The following is a 15355-nucleotide window of genomic DNA, read 5'->3' on the forward strand; positions in this document are numbered from 1 at the left end:
ATATCGCAATATATCGCAATCTATCGCAATCTATCGCAATATGTATCACATCACTTTATCGTGACCCAAGTATCGTGATATGTATTGTATCGTGAGGTTCTTGCCCATACCCATCCCTAGTGATGGGTATGGGCAATCCAAATTAAAAAAAAAGTGTAAACAATCAACATTTTTTAGTCATGAAATAAAACATAATTGCTCATTCACACTGCTGATGCAATGTTGCCCCGATTCGTGTCTTTGCATTGACTTTGTAATCACGCCGCACCAAAAATTATTTTCACCTCTAGTTTGAACACACAATGTGACTGATAGATAACTTAAATAAATATGGATCTATAAATCCATAACCAAATAAGACTCAGAGACAGCCAAGGACTATATCTTAAATCGTTGTATTTTGAAAAGAGCAGACAAGGAAGACAAACGGTGAGCTACCATCCAGCATTCTAAATCTCTCTTCTGAAGATGGTGGTAAGACATACTGTATAAAGAATACAGTATATGACAGTTAGATCATGGGACTCATTGATTCGTTCCTATATAATAACAAGAAGACAGAGACACGTAGAGTCCTGGTAACTTTCCACTAGCTAGAAGTTACAGTACAACCAAAACATGGTCTCAGGGTAACAATGACCTATACTGTAAGTTCAGCCAGTAGTTCACAGAATGTACCTTTATGCTCGTATGAGCCTCATAGTAATGAATCATACATTTATGTATCATAAATGATAAATCATATCTAACAGTGACCTCACAGGAAGTACTGTAGATCATCAATTACTCTCACCAACTTCAATTGGGAGATTGTTTTGATGCACAGTAAAACCCCTTTTGGGTGCTGTTAACTCTCCCAACGCTTTGAACGTTCACGTTCGCCCGATTTCGCAAGACCTCTCCGCCAATACGGCGCTCGTTCGGTTCGTTCGTCTGATGACTGTAAGCTGATGAGGGGTCGCGCGGCCGTCTACTGTAAACACATTTTCCGCGGTGATGGTGTAAAAAATCCATTATGCGTTAGATCAACGGAGAACAATTCACTTCCTTGTTGATTTCCTCTGGCTCTGAGGCTCTGTGGCCAGTGACTGGTCTTCTTCTTCTTCAACACATAACAGGCAAATTCACATTCATTCTCGCATGACGCCGCCCTCTGCTGCCTGGCAGACCAAAGTGCACTATTGCACAACCCAAAAAAATAAAAATAAATAAATAAATGTCTGTCTGTCTATCTACTATAACGTCGCAAAGGTAAGCCGCTTTTTGATGGTGCCAGACCCAATAAATAAATAAATGATCTGGCAGTATGAGAGTTAAATAACACTGAGGATCAGCACTGAATTTCCCCCTTGGGATAATAAAGGTATCTATCTATCTATCTATCTATCTGGTGTGGTGGTCAGATGATTGTTTCTATATCACTTTGGCCATGAGAAAACATAAAGCTAGTTTTGCTTTGCTGGATTGATCATTGGATTGATCATTGGATTGATCATTGTGCTACCATAAGTACTCGTAGTGTGTGCAAACCACTTAAATAAGTGTCCTTCCCACAGCTGGCCTGGGTTCCAGTCTGACCAAAGGCTCTTTTCTGCGTGTCACCCCCCTCTTTGACACGAACTTTAAAAAATAACGTAACACTGACTGAACATACGTTAGAACATTCTGTTCAACTGATCTGTCTGTCTGTCTGCCTGTCTGTCTGTCTGTCTTCATGTACTGTATGTTTTTATGTCACTTTTGCTTTCTGACATATTAGACTTCTGTCTGTCTTTTTGTCCTAGTGTCTCCGCAAGCACGCACGCACGCACGCATGCATGCACGCACATTGTGTGTGTGTGTGTGTGTGTGTGTGTGTGTGTGTGTGTGTGTGTGTGTGTGTGTGTGTGTGTGTGTGTGTGTGTGTGTGTGTGTGTGTGTGTGTGTGTGTGTGTGTGTGTGTGTGTGTGTGTGTCTAACAGAGAGAGAGTTGTTGTTAAGCTCCACCACTAATGGTTGTGGTTAGACTGTGGTTTACACTCACCACTATGCTGTCCTCAAACACTGGGACACACACACTCTCTCATACACACACACTCTCTCTCATACACACACACACACTCTCTCACTCACACGCACACTCTCTCTCTCTCTCTCTCTCTCTCTCTCTCTCTCTCTCTCTCTCTGCACGCGCACACACACACACACACACACGCACACACACACACACACACACACACACACACACACACACACACACACACACACACACACACACACACACACCACGGGTACACATATTCACACATTCTGCATACAGTAAAACAGCAGTTTGTGTGTGTGTGTGTGTGTGTGTGTGTGTGTGTGTGTGTGTGTGTGTGTGTGTGTGTGTGTGTGTGTGTGTGCGCGTGCAGAGAGAGAGAGAGAGAGAGAGAGAGAGTGTGCGTGTGTATATAGATATACAGACACACTTATATACATATAACATATATACAATATATTATTCACACACACACACACACACACACACACACACACACACACACACACACACACACACACACACACACACTCACACTCACTCACTGTATATAGGTGCTAAATGTATGTGTGTGTGTGTGTTGCACCAATCCTCATTTGGACAGAAACAATGGGGCCTCTCCGATTACATCTCTCTTCACAGCCGGACAGGGAGGCGCTGTGTGTGTGTGTGTGTGTGTGTGTGTGTGTGTGTGTGTGTGTGTGTGTGTGTGTGTGTGTGTGTGTGTGTGTGTGTGTGTGTGTGTGTGTGTGTGTGTGTGTGTGTGTGTGTGTGTGTGTGTGTGTGTGTGCGTGCGGGTCGTGTGTGCGTGTGTGTAGGAAAGGGTGGGGATTGGGAGGAGGGGGGTCCCCTCTCCCTCTCTCTCCCTCTCTCTGTGTCACATACAGTCCCCTCTCTCCTGTGTGGCGTCCCATTGGCTGAGTCCTGGCTTTATATTTATGCGATTGGTCTAGGCGGGGTATATATACACTGTGTGGGTTGGTTAACTCTGGCCACAAGTTTCAAAACTTCACTGACACACAGACCAACCAACAGACAGACAGACGGACTGACTGACTGAAGGGGAGTCTGAACTGGGACGACCACAGCACCACACACTCCAAACAAGAAGCCTTGACTTCTCTTTCAAGATACAGAGAGAGGACAGACAGAGAGGGAGAGATAGACGGAGGCAGCGTCATTGTGGACCGGATTCAGGGGGAATATTCCACACCGCAACGTGTTTGTTCTCCTTTCTCTTCATTTTTTTTCCTTTTTCTTTGCCTTGTCTTCACTCTCTCCTCAGAGCTCGATGCTTTGCTTTGGGATTTGTCCTCCGTTTGCGTCTACATCAGCCCGCGTCCTCGCTCCCTCGCATCCTCGTCTTCTCTCCTCTCGGACGACGTCAGCGCTCATCATTGTCAGAACTTTAACAAGCAGACAGACGTTTAGCAGAACTTGAGAGGGATTTAGCGAGAAAAGACACACAGGCACACACACACACACACACACACACACACATACTAACACTCACAAAACGGCCAGGAAGTTCTGGGAATGAATTTATCGGAGAGCGGTTTTCTGCGGGAGCCCAGAACTCTTCTACTGCTGTCAGGCCGGACCCGCGTCTCCGTCCCGGTCGGGGGACATCATCCGTGGAGCCCTGTCAGCTCCGACTCCGAGGTGGGATTCGAGCACGACATCTCCGGGGACGCCGCCTCCTCTCCTGATGGCCTGGGGATGGAGCCCGACAGGCGGACGGGAGGCACAGAGCACAGGGTCTCAGTGTCTCTCCGATCGGACAGTTCAGAAGGAGTGATGGGGGCGTGTGGTGGTCTGGAGACCCGTAGCAGCCCGGATGCCTGTGGTCCGGCCCGAGGCGGAGGCCTGTCTGAGGGGAAGGCAGCAGCGGGAGGGCCCGGGGCCACAGGAGGGGAGCCCAGGATCCGGAGGCCCATGAACGCCTTCATGGTGTGGGCCAAAGACGAGAGGAAACGCCTGGCCGTGCAGAACCCCGACCTCCACAACGCTGTCCTCAGCAAGATGCTGGGTAAGAGGAACTACACATGTCGTCAGGTGGAAACCTTGTATGTCCAAAACCGATCGCTTTGTATTTATCATTAAAAAAATATTTTAGAAATAGTGAAAATAGCAGATCTACAAGCATACAACGTCTCCCAATGCGAGGTGTTGTGTGCTTGTATATCTACTATTTTCACTAGTTTTGTGCAACGGTCCTGTATGATGAAGCAGGGCTTCACTTTACGAAAAAAACGTACACATTTGATACTTGGAGATACAAGGTTTTTGCCCGACAGTAATGGTATGCACACTAATAAAAGAGACACAGCACATATGAATGTGTTAAACTATGTAGTAAACCTGTTTACTACTAGTTACTTTTGTGAAACGGAGTGGCAGCCATTGTACAGAAGACTGCAAACTCCTGACTGTTGACACAGTACCCCTTCATGTATACATATATATATATATATCCTGCATCAACCTGACTACAGTAAATAATGCAGACGATTGGTTATTGTACATTGTTCAGTAGAGCTGGAGTTGTATAACATACACTTACATTTTTCTTAATCGTCTTTTCTGATCATTCCTGGTTAAATGCAATAACTGACAGAGGTTGTAAAATCATTTTTTTTCTCAACCCCAGCAATTCCTCTTGTGGATGGAGCAGAATGTCTGCTGTAGTTCAGCCAAAGCCTGCAATTCCTACATGTCTACAATTTGGACCGCAGTCAAGCAAGATTTAAAAGAGACATCATGACAGAGTTTGATGTGTAGCTCTTTAATCAATTATCTTCTAATTGGTAACAACTGTCTCAGCTCTCTAATGAATCACAGCGCCAATCCTCACATTCACTAGTTTGCTAGTTTTGTGGATTTACAGAAAAACCAAATGTAATTTAATATGAAATGAATAGACTGCGGTTTTGTGCGTAATCAGTGTCAGATTTGCGTACTTGAGAAGTGGATTGCGGAGACAAACACAACATTTATACATTTTCTTTTATCTGTGCCATTCTGATAGTGGAGTTTTGTTTTTAGATTAGTAAAAAGAAAGAAAACTAAATTTCCCTTGATGTGTATAATTGTATTAGTGCATTTTGTTTAGTTTTTGTGTTCCTTGTGTTTTCTCTTGTTATGTTTCTGTGTTCCTTGTTTTTGTTCCTGTTGGCTTTTATGTATTTCCTTTCAGTGTTAATTAGTTTTTGAGTATTTGCTTATTTTATGTTATTTGTCATCGTAATAGTGCTTTTGATTTTGATGATGATGATGATGATGATGATGATGAATACATCCAATAATGTGTATGTATCTGTGCTGTCCCCAGGTCAGTCATGGAAGGCCCTGAGTGCGCCTGACAAGCGTCCGTTCGTGGAGGAAGCCGAGCGTCTGCGTGTTCAGCATCTGCAGGACCACCCCAACTACAAGTACAGGCCGCGTCGCAAGAAGACCACCAAGAAGCTGAAACGAGTCGAACCGGGACTCCTGCTGCACAGCCTGGCCCAGGGAGGAGCGCCGGGCCTGGGCCTCTCTCCTCTGATGGGGGAGAACGTCTCAGAGGGCTCCGCTTATGGACCTCAAGGAGGCCACCCTATGCACCATCCTCACCCCCACCACCTTCTGCCCTCGCTGGGCCACTTCAGGGAGCTGCATCCCCCCGGGGGACACGCCGAAATGGAGAGCTATGGCCTGCCAACGCCCGAGATGTCCCCCCTGGACATAATGGAGGACGGAGAGTCTGTGTTCTTCCCCCAGCACATGCAGGAGGAGGCTGGGATGGGAGGAGGGTGGAGCAATGGGTACCCTCACCACCACCATCACCACCTCCACCAACAGCATCACAGCCACCATGGTGGTCATCACTATGGTGGTCATGGCTACCATAGCGCCCTTCATGGGGCTGTAACACACAGCCAGGCTCCCAGTGTGAGCTCCAGCATAAGCCCCGGTGTGAGCTCCAGAATGAGCTCTGTCGATTCCAGAATGGGCTCTATTGATTCTAGAATGGGCCCTGTCAGTTCCAGAGGGACTCCAGGTCCCCTGGGTTCCAGTGACTGCAGGGTGTCGTCCGCCCACAGTTCTCCTCACCACATCAGCCTGAGAAGCCCTGCCAAGTGCTCGCCCCCACTTCCTGATTCCACCGCTTCCTTCCCCCATCAGCCCCCTGTCGGCCTCCTGGAGCCCATGAAATCTCACCACGCGCCGCCAGGCTCCACCCCCGTTAGCTACTACAGCCAGTTGTACGGAAGCAGCGGGGGTGGCCATCACACCGCCCATTTCACCCCGTCTCACTTGGGGCAGCTCTCCCCTCCTCCCGAAACCCCTCCCACCTGTTCCTCCGCTTCCGCTCTCCTCCCTCCACCCTCCCACGTAGACACTTCTGACCCAGAGTCTGCCAGTCACTTAGGTCCCTCTTCCTCCGCTGACTTCTGGTCCGAGGTGGACAGACATGAGTTTGACCAGTACCTGAGCAACCGGAACCGCTCAGAGGTCTACGGGGTCAACGGCTCCAAGGTTGTGGCTGGGCGTAGCGGCAGCAGTCTTGGTAGCAGAGACATCAGTAGCATTATCAACAGCAGTAGCAGTAGTGGCTGTGAGGAAGGGAGCAGTCCACTCATATCTGCTCTGTCTGACGCCAGCAGTGCAGTCTACTACAGTGCCTGTATCACTGGTTAAATGTGCCCTTTAGCTCACTTAAATAGTATTTTATCTCATCACTGATGTTGCTAAGACCTGGTTTCATTTTGGAAGAGGAGAGTGGGTTGTACAGTCACCAATGTCACACATGAGCTGAGACAGAGGCACAACCTTCAACCCTTCTTCCGGAACTGGAAAATGTGGCTCCAGGGACAGTTATCACTGGGGAAAAAGACCAGTGACACCAGTTGTTTTCTCACTTTTCCATCTCATGTCCAAGTATGGTCGAGCAACCAATTGTTAAAAAACTAATGGTGATTATTTCATCTTACATCAACATTTTGGCCATTCTCAACCACAGCAGGTGGTTGAGAATAAAAGGCCTTTTTTTTTACTACTGCCAGTGTGACAGTGTTTCTATAATTCCTAATTGTGGACATTTAAAATGTGATATGCCATTATACGCACATTAAATCTGTATCCTTACTAGCCTAATACCGACCCACACTGGCTGTAGAGTTACAGTATACAGTAACATGTCTGGTGACTAAAGGCTCTATCAGAGTCCAGGGTGAAGAGCTATTCACTTCACCGCGTTGTAGTTTCCTAGCTATCACCTAGGCTTTGTTATGTATTTTTAGGTGATAGCTAGAAAACTACACCGCGGTGAAGTGAATAGCTCTTCACCCTAGACTCTGATAGAGGCTTAACAGGTTGCTGGTTTGACCCCTTTACAGCATCCATCTGTCATGTAGCAGCCACATATAATGACCTCTGACCCCTAGTGCTCTTACCCCTGCTGGTCATGTACTTTATGTCCGTGGCAGGTTGTAAAATAACTCCTCATATACACTGTGTGTAACATGGTGATCAGGTGTCCTGAAGCTCTACTTGTTTTTTTGTTGTTGTTCTTTTTACATTGCATCTCAGGACAAACAGGACGTCCACGGGACTCTGCTTGCAAAATGTTGGGTAATGAAATCGGAAGCTTTATTTTTACATGTGTGTGTCGTGCAGCAGAATAGCAGATCTACAAGCTCACAATGTGTCGCGCTGCAATGCTTGTAGATCGGCTATTTTCAGTCTGTGACATGATGCGCATCCAAGCATAAAGCAGGCATTATACCAAATTCTGGATGGACAGATGGAAGGACAGTCAGACTTGATTGAATCCCATATATTGCCTGGAGAAAGCTGTAGGCACAGGTTCTGTATAACAATGTCTGCTACCAACTGAACTGGACCTGACAACACTAACCATCCTTTTCTTTTTTCTTTTTTTAAACAAGGCTTGGTTGGGTTTTCCCCAAAACCACCACAGCAGTAAAGAGCTGGATCCTTTGATTGCAAACATTTCTTTTTTCTGAAGGGTTTTTCCTGGAAAGGTGGCCGAGTGATTACAGTGACTTTACTGTTGTACCGAAAGGTCGCGGGTTCAATTCCTGCTGCAGCTACAAGTCGAGTCATTCCATTCATTCCAGTGCAAGACATTGGGAAACCCACGCCTGCTGACTCTGGCTAAATGTAAGCGTTGTGCAAAACGGGCCCCACGCAGCCTTCTTCGGCTCTGTGTTTTCACGAAACTGGTTCCCATGCTGAAGCAACCTTTTTTCTTATTTGGGCTGAGAAATGTCAAGAATCCCGGCAGTCAAATCATTCTAGTTGTCTTAGAATGTCGAAGGAGCAAAGACAATGATAGTTGGGTTGGTCTTATGCTTCCAGTCAGGCTCGCAGCGTGTTATTTGATATAGCCATTTACTGTATATATCCGCAATGCCTTTTCTTGCCTGTTTGTGAGCATCCCAAACCCCTCATGAGAAAAGTGGTTTCTCCACTCAAAAGGGCTGCCCACAAAAATATCAGAGACACTGCAACGATAATACATTTAACTGCGAGCAGGAATCATTACAGCAACAACAGCAACATATCTTGGACGCTCAAGCCATCGTTGGTCAGCTTTGTGAAGAGAAAGAATGTGGCGATGAATTCCATTGTATTTGCACTGGGTTGAGTATTTTAACTGTATAGAAGGAACACTACTTAGAAGTTATATTGAATTATTAATGTATTGTGTTTTCTTTTAGCTTTGTAAAAAAGGACAAACATTTTTTGCTTTTTTGTGGCTAACATGTCCTACAAAACTAAAAGCCCTAACCACTTGAGTGGTTCAACCTGCCTTCAAATATGCCTTCAAATTGAATCCACTGTCCTGCCTAAATAATTGGTAGAAATAGTATTGTTTAGTCATATTTATTGGCTTTTAGTTTTGCTCATATGAAACCCTAGTTATGACCTGTGACCTTTAAAACACACAAAAAGTAGCAAGACTGAGAAGATGGACAATTGGACATAGTCATTTTTAAGTACAGAACCAGAACGTACAGTTTTCACCTTGTGTTTTATATCTTGTACATGATGTGATATTACTGTTGCAAAACATATTAAAAATATCATATCACAAATCAGTTACATAATTCCTAAACCTTTATTTTCAGTGTACTGCTATTTGCCTTTGTCAGATAGTACACTGGAAACTCCTTGGTGAGAATGTATCCACTTCTAAGTGTCCATTTGGTTACATATTTATACTGAGTTAGAGAACACAAAGTGTTGGAACATTGAGCTGAAGTCGGTCTGTTTATTGGGCTGTTGAAGAGGCATTTTCCACGGCAGACATCTAAACATGATGCCGTTGAACGTGACGTGACATTAGTTGGTGTCCATTCAAGTTGACTGTGCTACACACGCAGTTGCAAAGTAACATGTAAATGAAACACATACAGAATCCACGTTAGTGCCTCAAAATGTCTGCTGTGAGAAAGGTCTCTGAAAGTCAGTAAATCAGCTTCATGCTATGACACCGATGACATCAACACACAGTCCAACTTCAGCTCATGCGCCAACGCTAATCTAGCTTGACTTAATGTGAATTTGTGAGTTTTTGTGAGGATCAAGAGGGACAGAAGAATTTGACATTCTTCTAATTTGACACTCCAAAAGAAAAGAGTTTGTCATTTGTTTTCATTTTAGTTCTTTGGGACACACACACGCATGCACGCACGCACGCACGCACGCACGCACGCACACACACACACACACACACACACACATCAGAGAGAGGGCTTGTACTCCCAGTAATAACTCCTTTTGGTAATAATTATCTTTGAAAAGGAAAAAAACACCCAAGACTTTGGGATTAAAACAAAGGAGAGTTCTTTCTCTTTTTTTTCTTCTCAGCAGCTGTGGATTGAAAGAGTAAATTGAAAGCAGAATTTTTCTCAAGTGTTGCTGTATGTGACTCCTTAAAACAGCCTGACAGGGAGCTGTGTTTTAGTTTTTTTTTTACACTTTTTTTTTTTTAAAGATTTGTGGGTTTGTGTTTATATTTGAACAAGAGGGTGGGTTGTAAATGGATATGTTCAGATGTGTTTTTTTTTTACAGATGGTTTTACAAAATAAAAGATGTTTTAATGAGGTTAATGAGTTTGGGTTTTGTGAATCTGCTGTGAAGGAATTCCTGTGCGATCTAATGGTGAAACACAATCTGAACCCTACCCAGTCAGATCCTCTGGGTTCATTTATCCATTCGTAACGCTTAGATCGTACAAATGCAACCACACAGCAAACTAAACGTTTGTTTGGGAAATTAGATATTTTGAGTGCCTGTGAAAAGCAAGGCATGTGAGTGACACTATTTGTGTGTGAAAATGCATTTCAAAATGCATTTCTTTGGTGCATGTTTTTGTTATTGCAGCTATATCATAAATAAGGTGCTGTATAAATATACCAGTATAGGCCTACATGTGATTTTCTTTTTTGTTAGTTTTTTGGTTCCTTTAGTTTTAAGTCTGCAAAAATCTAATCAAAATAATAATAATAATAATAAGGTTAATAATAATCTTACAATAAATGCGAGAAATCTCTGTGAGTATGTATGTAATCCGCGTATCTCGAGAACCGTTCGTCCCACCGGCTTCGGATTCGGCACGCGCGTTCCCCGGCCGCGGCGTGGAGTGCAGTGCCCGGCCTCGACCCGATGCACGGTTTCACGGAAACGGCGCTAAAGGTTCGGAATCTCCGTATGCGCGGGCGGCCGAGCTTCTAGTAATAATAATAATAATAATAAAACATTGAATCACCATTAAATTAAGTCAAATCATATTTGAAGTATATGATATTACACAATAAATCAGGAGGACATTTACAATTGTTTAACTGTTGTAGTTAAAACAGTTGAGCGCTATTCTGCAGTGTAACAGCACTGCACTATATACAGTAGATGTATTCCTCCTGTTTTTCACAGAAGGGATGACGATCGAGGAGAGAATAAGAATAAAGAGACAAAGACAATGGCCCTTGTGTTGCCGGGCCCCTGTCTAATCCTGTGTGTTCTGTTCTGACTCTGTCCTCTTGGGTCCTGATCCGACTGAAGAACCCCCCCCCCCCACACACACACACACACACACATACACACTGTAAAACCACTGTCGGCCTCAAACGAAAACATTTGGAGGTCTGAAACACTGCCCCCCCTCTCTCTCTTTCTCTCTCTCACTCGCCTTCTCTCCTTTCTCTCTCTCTCTCTCTCTCTCTCTCTCTCTCTCTCTCTCTCTCTCCTTTACATCTAGGATTTCAATCGTCTTTCTTCATCTCTTTGTCGTCTGTTTTTATTTGACTTTCCTTAGCACTCACTCTCTGTCTTCTCTCTTCTTCCGCCCCTCTCCCCCTTCTTTTTTCATCCCTCTTCCTCCCTCTTTTCTCCCCTCACCTCTCTCTCTCTCTCTCTCTCTCTCTCTCTCTCTCTCTCTCTCTCTCTCTCTCTCTCTCTCTCTCTCTCTCTCTCTCTCTCTCTCATATTTGAGACAAGAGAGATTTTTTTATTATTTCCATGAGACCCAATTATGTTTTGGTTTGAGAACAGAAAAGCTTTGCTCTTCTTACTAGCTCATAAAAACCAAGCTAGGGTTTGTGTGCGGTATGGAATGTTCTGTCACACACACACATACACATGCGCACGCACGCGCATACGCTTACACATACACACGCATGCATGCTGGTTCTCACATGGAATCAAACACACCCTTTACGAACTTCCCGAATCCCTGAATTGTGGTTGCGTTAGTGTTTGTTACTGAGGATACTGAATGTGTGACTAACTGGAATGTTAGCAACAAGGAGGAAACCCCTGTGGAAGTTAGGAAAGAGTGTGTGTGTGTGTGTGTGTGTGTGTGTGTGTGTGTGTGTGTGTGTGTGTGTGTGTTGTGTGTGTGTGCGTGTGCGTGTGCGTGTGTGCGTGATTGTAGGAACACCTTATTGACGGTGCTGCTGGAAAAGATAACACGACACTGGAATCCCATCTGAACACAGCTTGTGTGTGTGTGTGTGTGTGTGTGTGTGTGTGTGTGTGTGTGTGTGTGTGTGTGTGTGTGTGTGTGTGTGTGTGTGTGTGTGTGTGTGTGTGTGTGTGTGTGTGTGTGTGTGTGCGCACCAACTGTGTAGGTGTATTTCACTGTGATTACGTGCATGGTTGTTGGTGCAATGAATGCATTGATGTGTACTGTAGAGTATGTGCGCATATGCTTGACATGCATTTTTATTTATACATTTGAATGTGTACAGTATGTGCATATTTGGAGCGGTGATAGCAGCTTCCTACTCTTGACTTATAGTGCAGGGCTTTAAGGGGAGAAAATCCTCATTTCGTGCAAATCAGTCTAAAAGTGCCAAATTGGCGACTTACGGGTCGCCACAGCAGTCAATTCAAGTTGGGCAATCTGCTTTATGGGATGTGAGGGGTCTAACCAAGGGTTTGTCATGATTCTGAATCCATTGCAAGCATTTGTTTTGCACAAAAAAAAACATTCCTTGGGCTAGAAATGGCCCCACAAAACACCCACAAAACTGTGAAAAGTGATGACTCATCACTAAACCATCGTTTTGTGGGGCAATTTGTAGCCCAAGGAATGTTTTTGTGCAAAACAAATGCTTGCAATGGATTCAGAATCATGACAAACCACCAACCCCTATTTAGACCCCTCACATCCTACTTAAAGCAGATTTTTTCTGGGTATTCTCCTCCTGTATAGAAAGTCGATGGGAGCCCAACTTGATTTGGCCACTGTGGCGACCCCGAAGGTTGCAAACTCGGGCACCCTAGCTAAATCATTAGAGCAAGTCTGGGCTACATCTGTGCAAAATGTTGCGCTTTTAGACAGATTTCCACGAAATGAGCATTTTCTCCCCTTAAGGCCCCGCACTATTAAGGCCTCTCCATACTTCGACCAAAATGTTCGGTGAGTTGTGTTTTCCGACGTGCAAATTTCCGAACTCTCGTTCGGTCCAATGCTTTTCAGAAGTCCCGAGGGATATAATTTTATGGTAGAAAAGGGACCTTTTGTTTCGGTCAAAGTATGGACTGGCCTTAAGTGTGTCTGTCTGGTGTCTGTCCTGGTGCAGTACGAACAGCTGCAATGCCGCTGGGTGACCAGTGCGCTGTTGAGCAGCCTACACACACACACACACACACACACACACACACACACACACACACACACACACACACACACACACCGCTCTACCTCGAACTGATGGGTTTGATTTTTCATTTTCTCCCGAATAAATTATTTATGCCAATCCAATTCCCCCACGTTGTCCCTCGTCACTGCTGACCCCTGCTGTTGGTCTTGGGGAGGATGTAGCCAACCACATTGCTCTGTGACTCAGTATTACTCCGTCATGTGTTTGTGCTTTTCCCAAAAACTGCTCTCTGATCTGTGGGAGATATTGAGGAGATGGGGGAAGGACAAGGACAGAAAAGGTTCAGCATTACCCTGACCTCGATAGAGTGAGAAAGAAAGGTAGAAAGATGTGGAGGTGGAAAAACATACGGGAAGAGAGTGAGGGAGATTGAGAGATAAAAGCCACCAACTAAAAAGTGACCATCCTTCAGAGAGAGAGAGAGGAGAGAGAGAGAGGAGAGAGAGAGAGAGAGAGAGAGAGAGAGAGAGAGAGAGAGAGAGAGAGAGAGAGAGAGAGAGAGAGAAAGGGGGTTTCCCTCTCTGTGTCCCAGTACACTGTTTTATTGGTCACATGTGGTTGGATGTCAGATGGCTCCTCACCACACATGCACGCACGCACACACAACACACACACACACACACACACACACACATGTGTTGCGTCGTGCAAACGGGTATGCGTATGTGCAAGATTGTGTGTGCCCAATGTGCATACTTTGAATTTGTTTGTAAATGTGCTTGATTCGGAGGTTGCAAGTCTGTTTGTCTGATGGACAGACGGACAGACAGACAGACGGGAAATAATACACCAATGAGAGATCCAGATAATTCAAAGATCTCTCTCTCTCTCTCTCTCTCTCTCTCTCTCTCTCTCTCTCTCTCTCTCTCTGTGTTTGTGTGTCTTTCAGCTCATAACAAACCCACAGACCTCCTCTGTCATGCAGGGGAAGTCCAACAATAACTATGAACCATGCTTTATGTACTAGTGGCAGATTGCTTACAGATTGACAGAGGATGGATGGATGGATTTATTGACGATTTCTTAAAAGTACAGTAGGCCTACAGTACAGAATAAAGTGGGGGGAGGGGCAAATGGATGAGACACAAAAATACGAAAAGGCTTATTTCCATTGAGGTCCATTAAACATTCAACATTCAACACACAACTGATCATATAACAACACAAATTAAAAATTAAATATCAAAACATACCCCCGCATCCGTGTTCTGCATGGGGGCAACATTTATGTGACACTTTGTGAGCTTGATTTGATGCAGATGGGAAACACTCAGGTCTGTTTGACTTTATTCTTTATTCTTTATTCGGATCCCCATTAGCTTCCGCTGTCGCGGTCGCTAATCTTCCTGGGGTCCACATAAAACAGCACAAACATACAATATTCAAACAAACAACTGACACTCGTCAGTCAAAATCTAAGTTACATTAAAATACAATTAATAAAAAACAGAGACATAGGTAAAACATGTACAAAAAACATAGATTATTCAAATTATGTGGTCTCACTAATTAATAATTGTTTAACAGATCTTTTAAATAAGTACTTGCTTTTAATTAGTTTCATATTTCCAGGTAATGAGTTCCATTTTTACGGTGGCTCTATAAATAACATTTTTTTTTTTGTATTTCTGAATTTCGTTTAGGAGGTTCCAAATACCCTGAGCTTACCTGTCTAGTTTGATGACCATGTTTTAGAACAGCATTAAGTAATTGATCTTTAAAGAAATCTGGCTTCCCCTCAATAATTGCATTTCTTGAAAATGTTATAATTCTAGATGTTAACTTCCCCTCAACAGTTATCCAAGCCAAATGGTGGTGCATCCTTGCCACATTAGCATAGAGCAGGGGTCTTCAACAGGGGGTCCTCAGAGTTACTACAGGGGGTCCTCCAAATCTTCAATCCTTTTTATATTAACAACTTGAACCCTAGTGTCCATATTCTGAGAACTGTAGCCAAAAATAGCTGATCTACAAGCTCACAGAGCTTGTAGATCGGCTATTTTTGGCAAAAAGGTCAACTCCCACATTCCAAGCTTGCTTATCAGAGTGGGGGGCACCCAGATTTTGAGAGGTCGCGGTCTGAAAAGGTTGAGAAGAATTAGAACCACTAGTTTAAGTTCATGATAAACTAGTAAACAACTCATGATAGGACGCCTG

General features: G+C 44.4%; 1 protein-coding gene across 1 annotated transcript; it reads left to right on the forward strand.

The window, feature by feature from the left end:
* Nucleotides 1-3348: 3348 nt before the first annotated feature.
* sox18 (SRY-box transcription factor 18) lies at nt 3349-6700 on the forward strand (the record flags this gene model as incomplete). Its single annotated transcript, XM_080732706.1, has 2 exons — nt 3349-4049; nt 5352-6700. Exons 1-2 carry the CDS (start codon nt 3557-3559, stop codon nt 6698-6700), a joined length of 1842 nt encoding a protein of 613 aa, XP_080588832.1. The 5' UTR covers nt 3349-3556.
* Nucleotides 6701-15355: the final 8655 nt, after the last annotated feature.

The sequence above is a fragment of the Nannobrachium achirus genome (genome assembly GCF_963921795.1).
Source record: "Nannobrachium achirus genome assembly, chromosome: 9".
In the NCBI taxonomy this organism is placed as follows: domain Eukaryota; kingdom Metazoa; phylum Chordata; class Actinopteri; order Myctophiformes; family Myctophidae; genus Nannobrachium; species Nannobrachium achirus.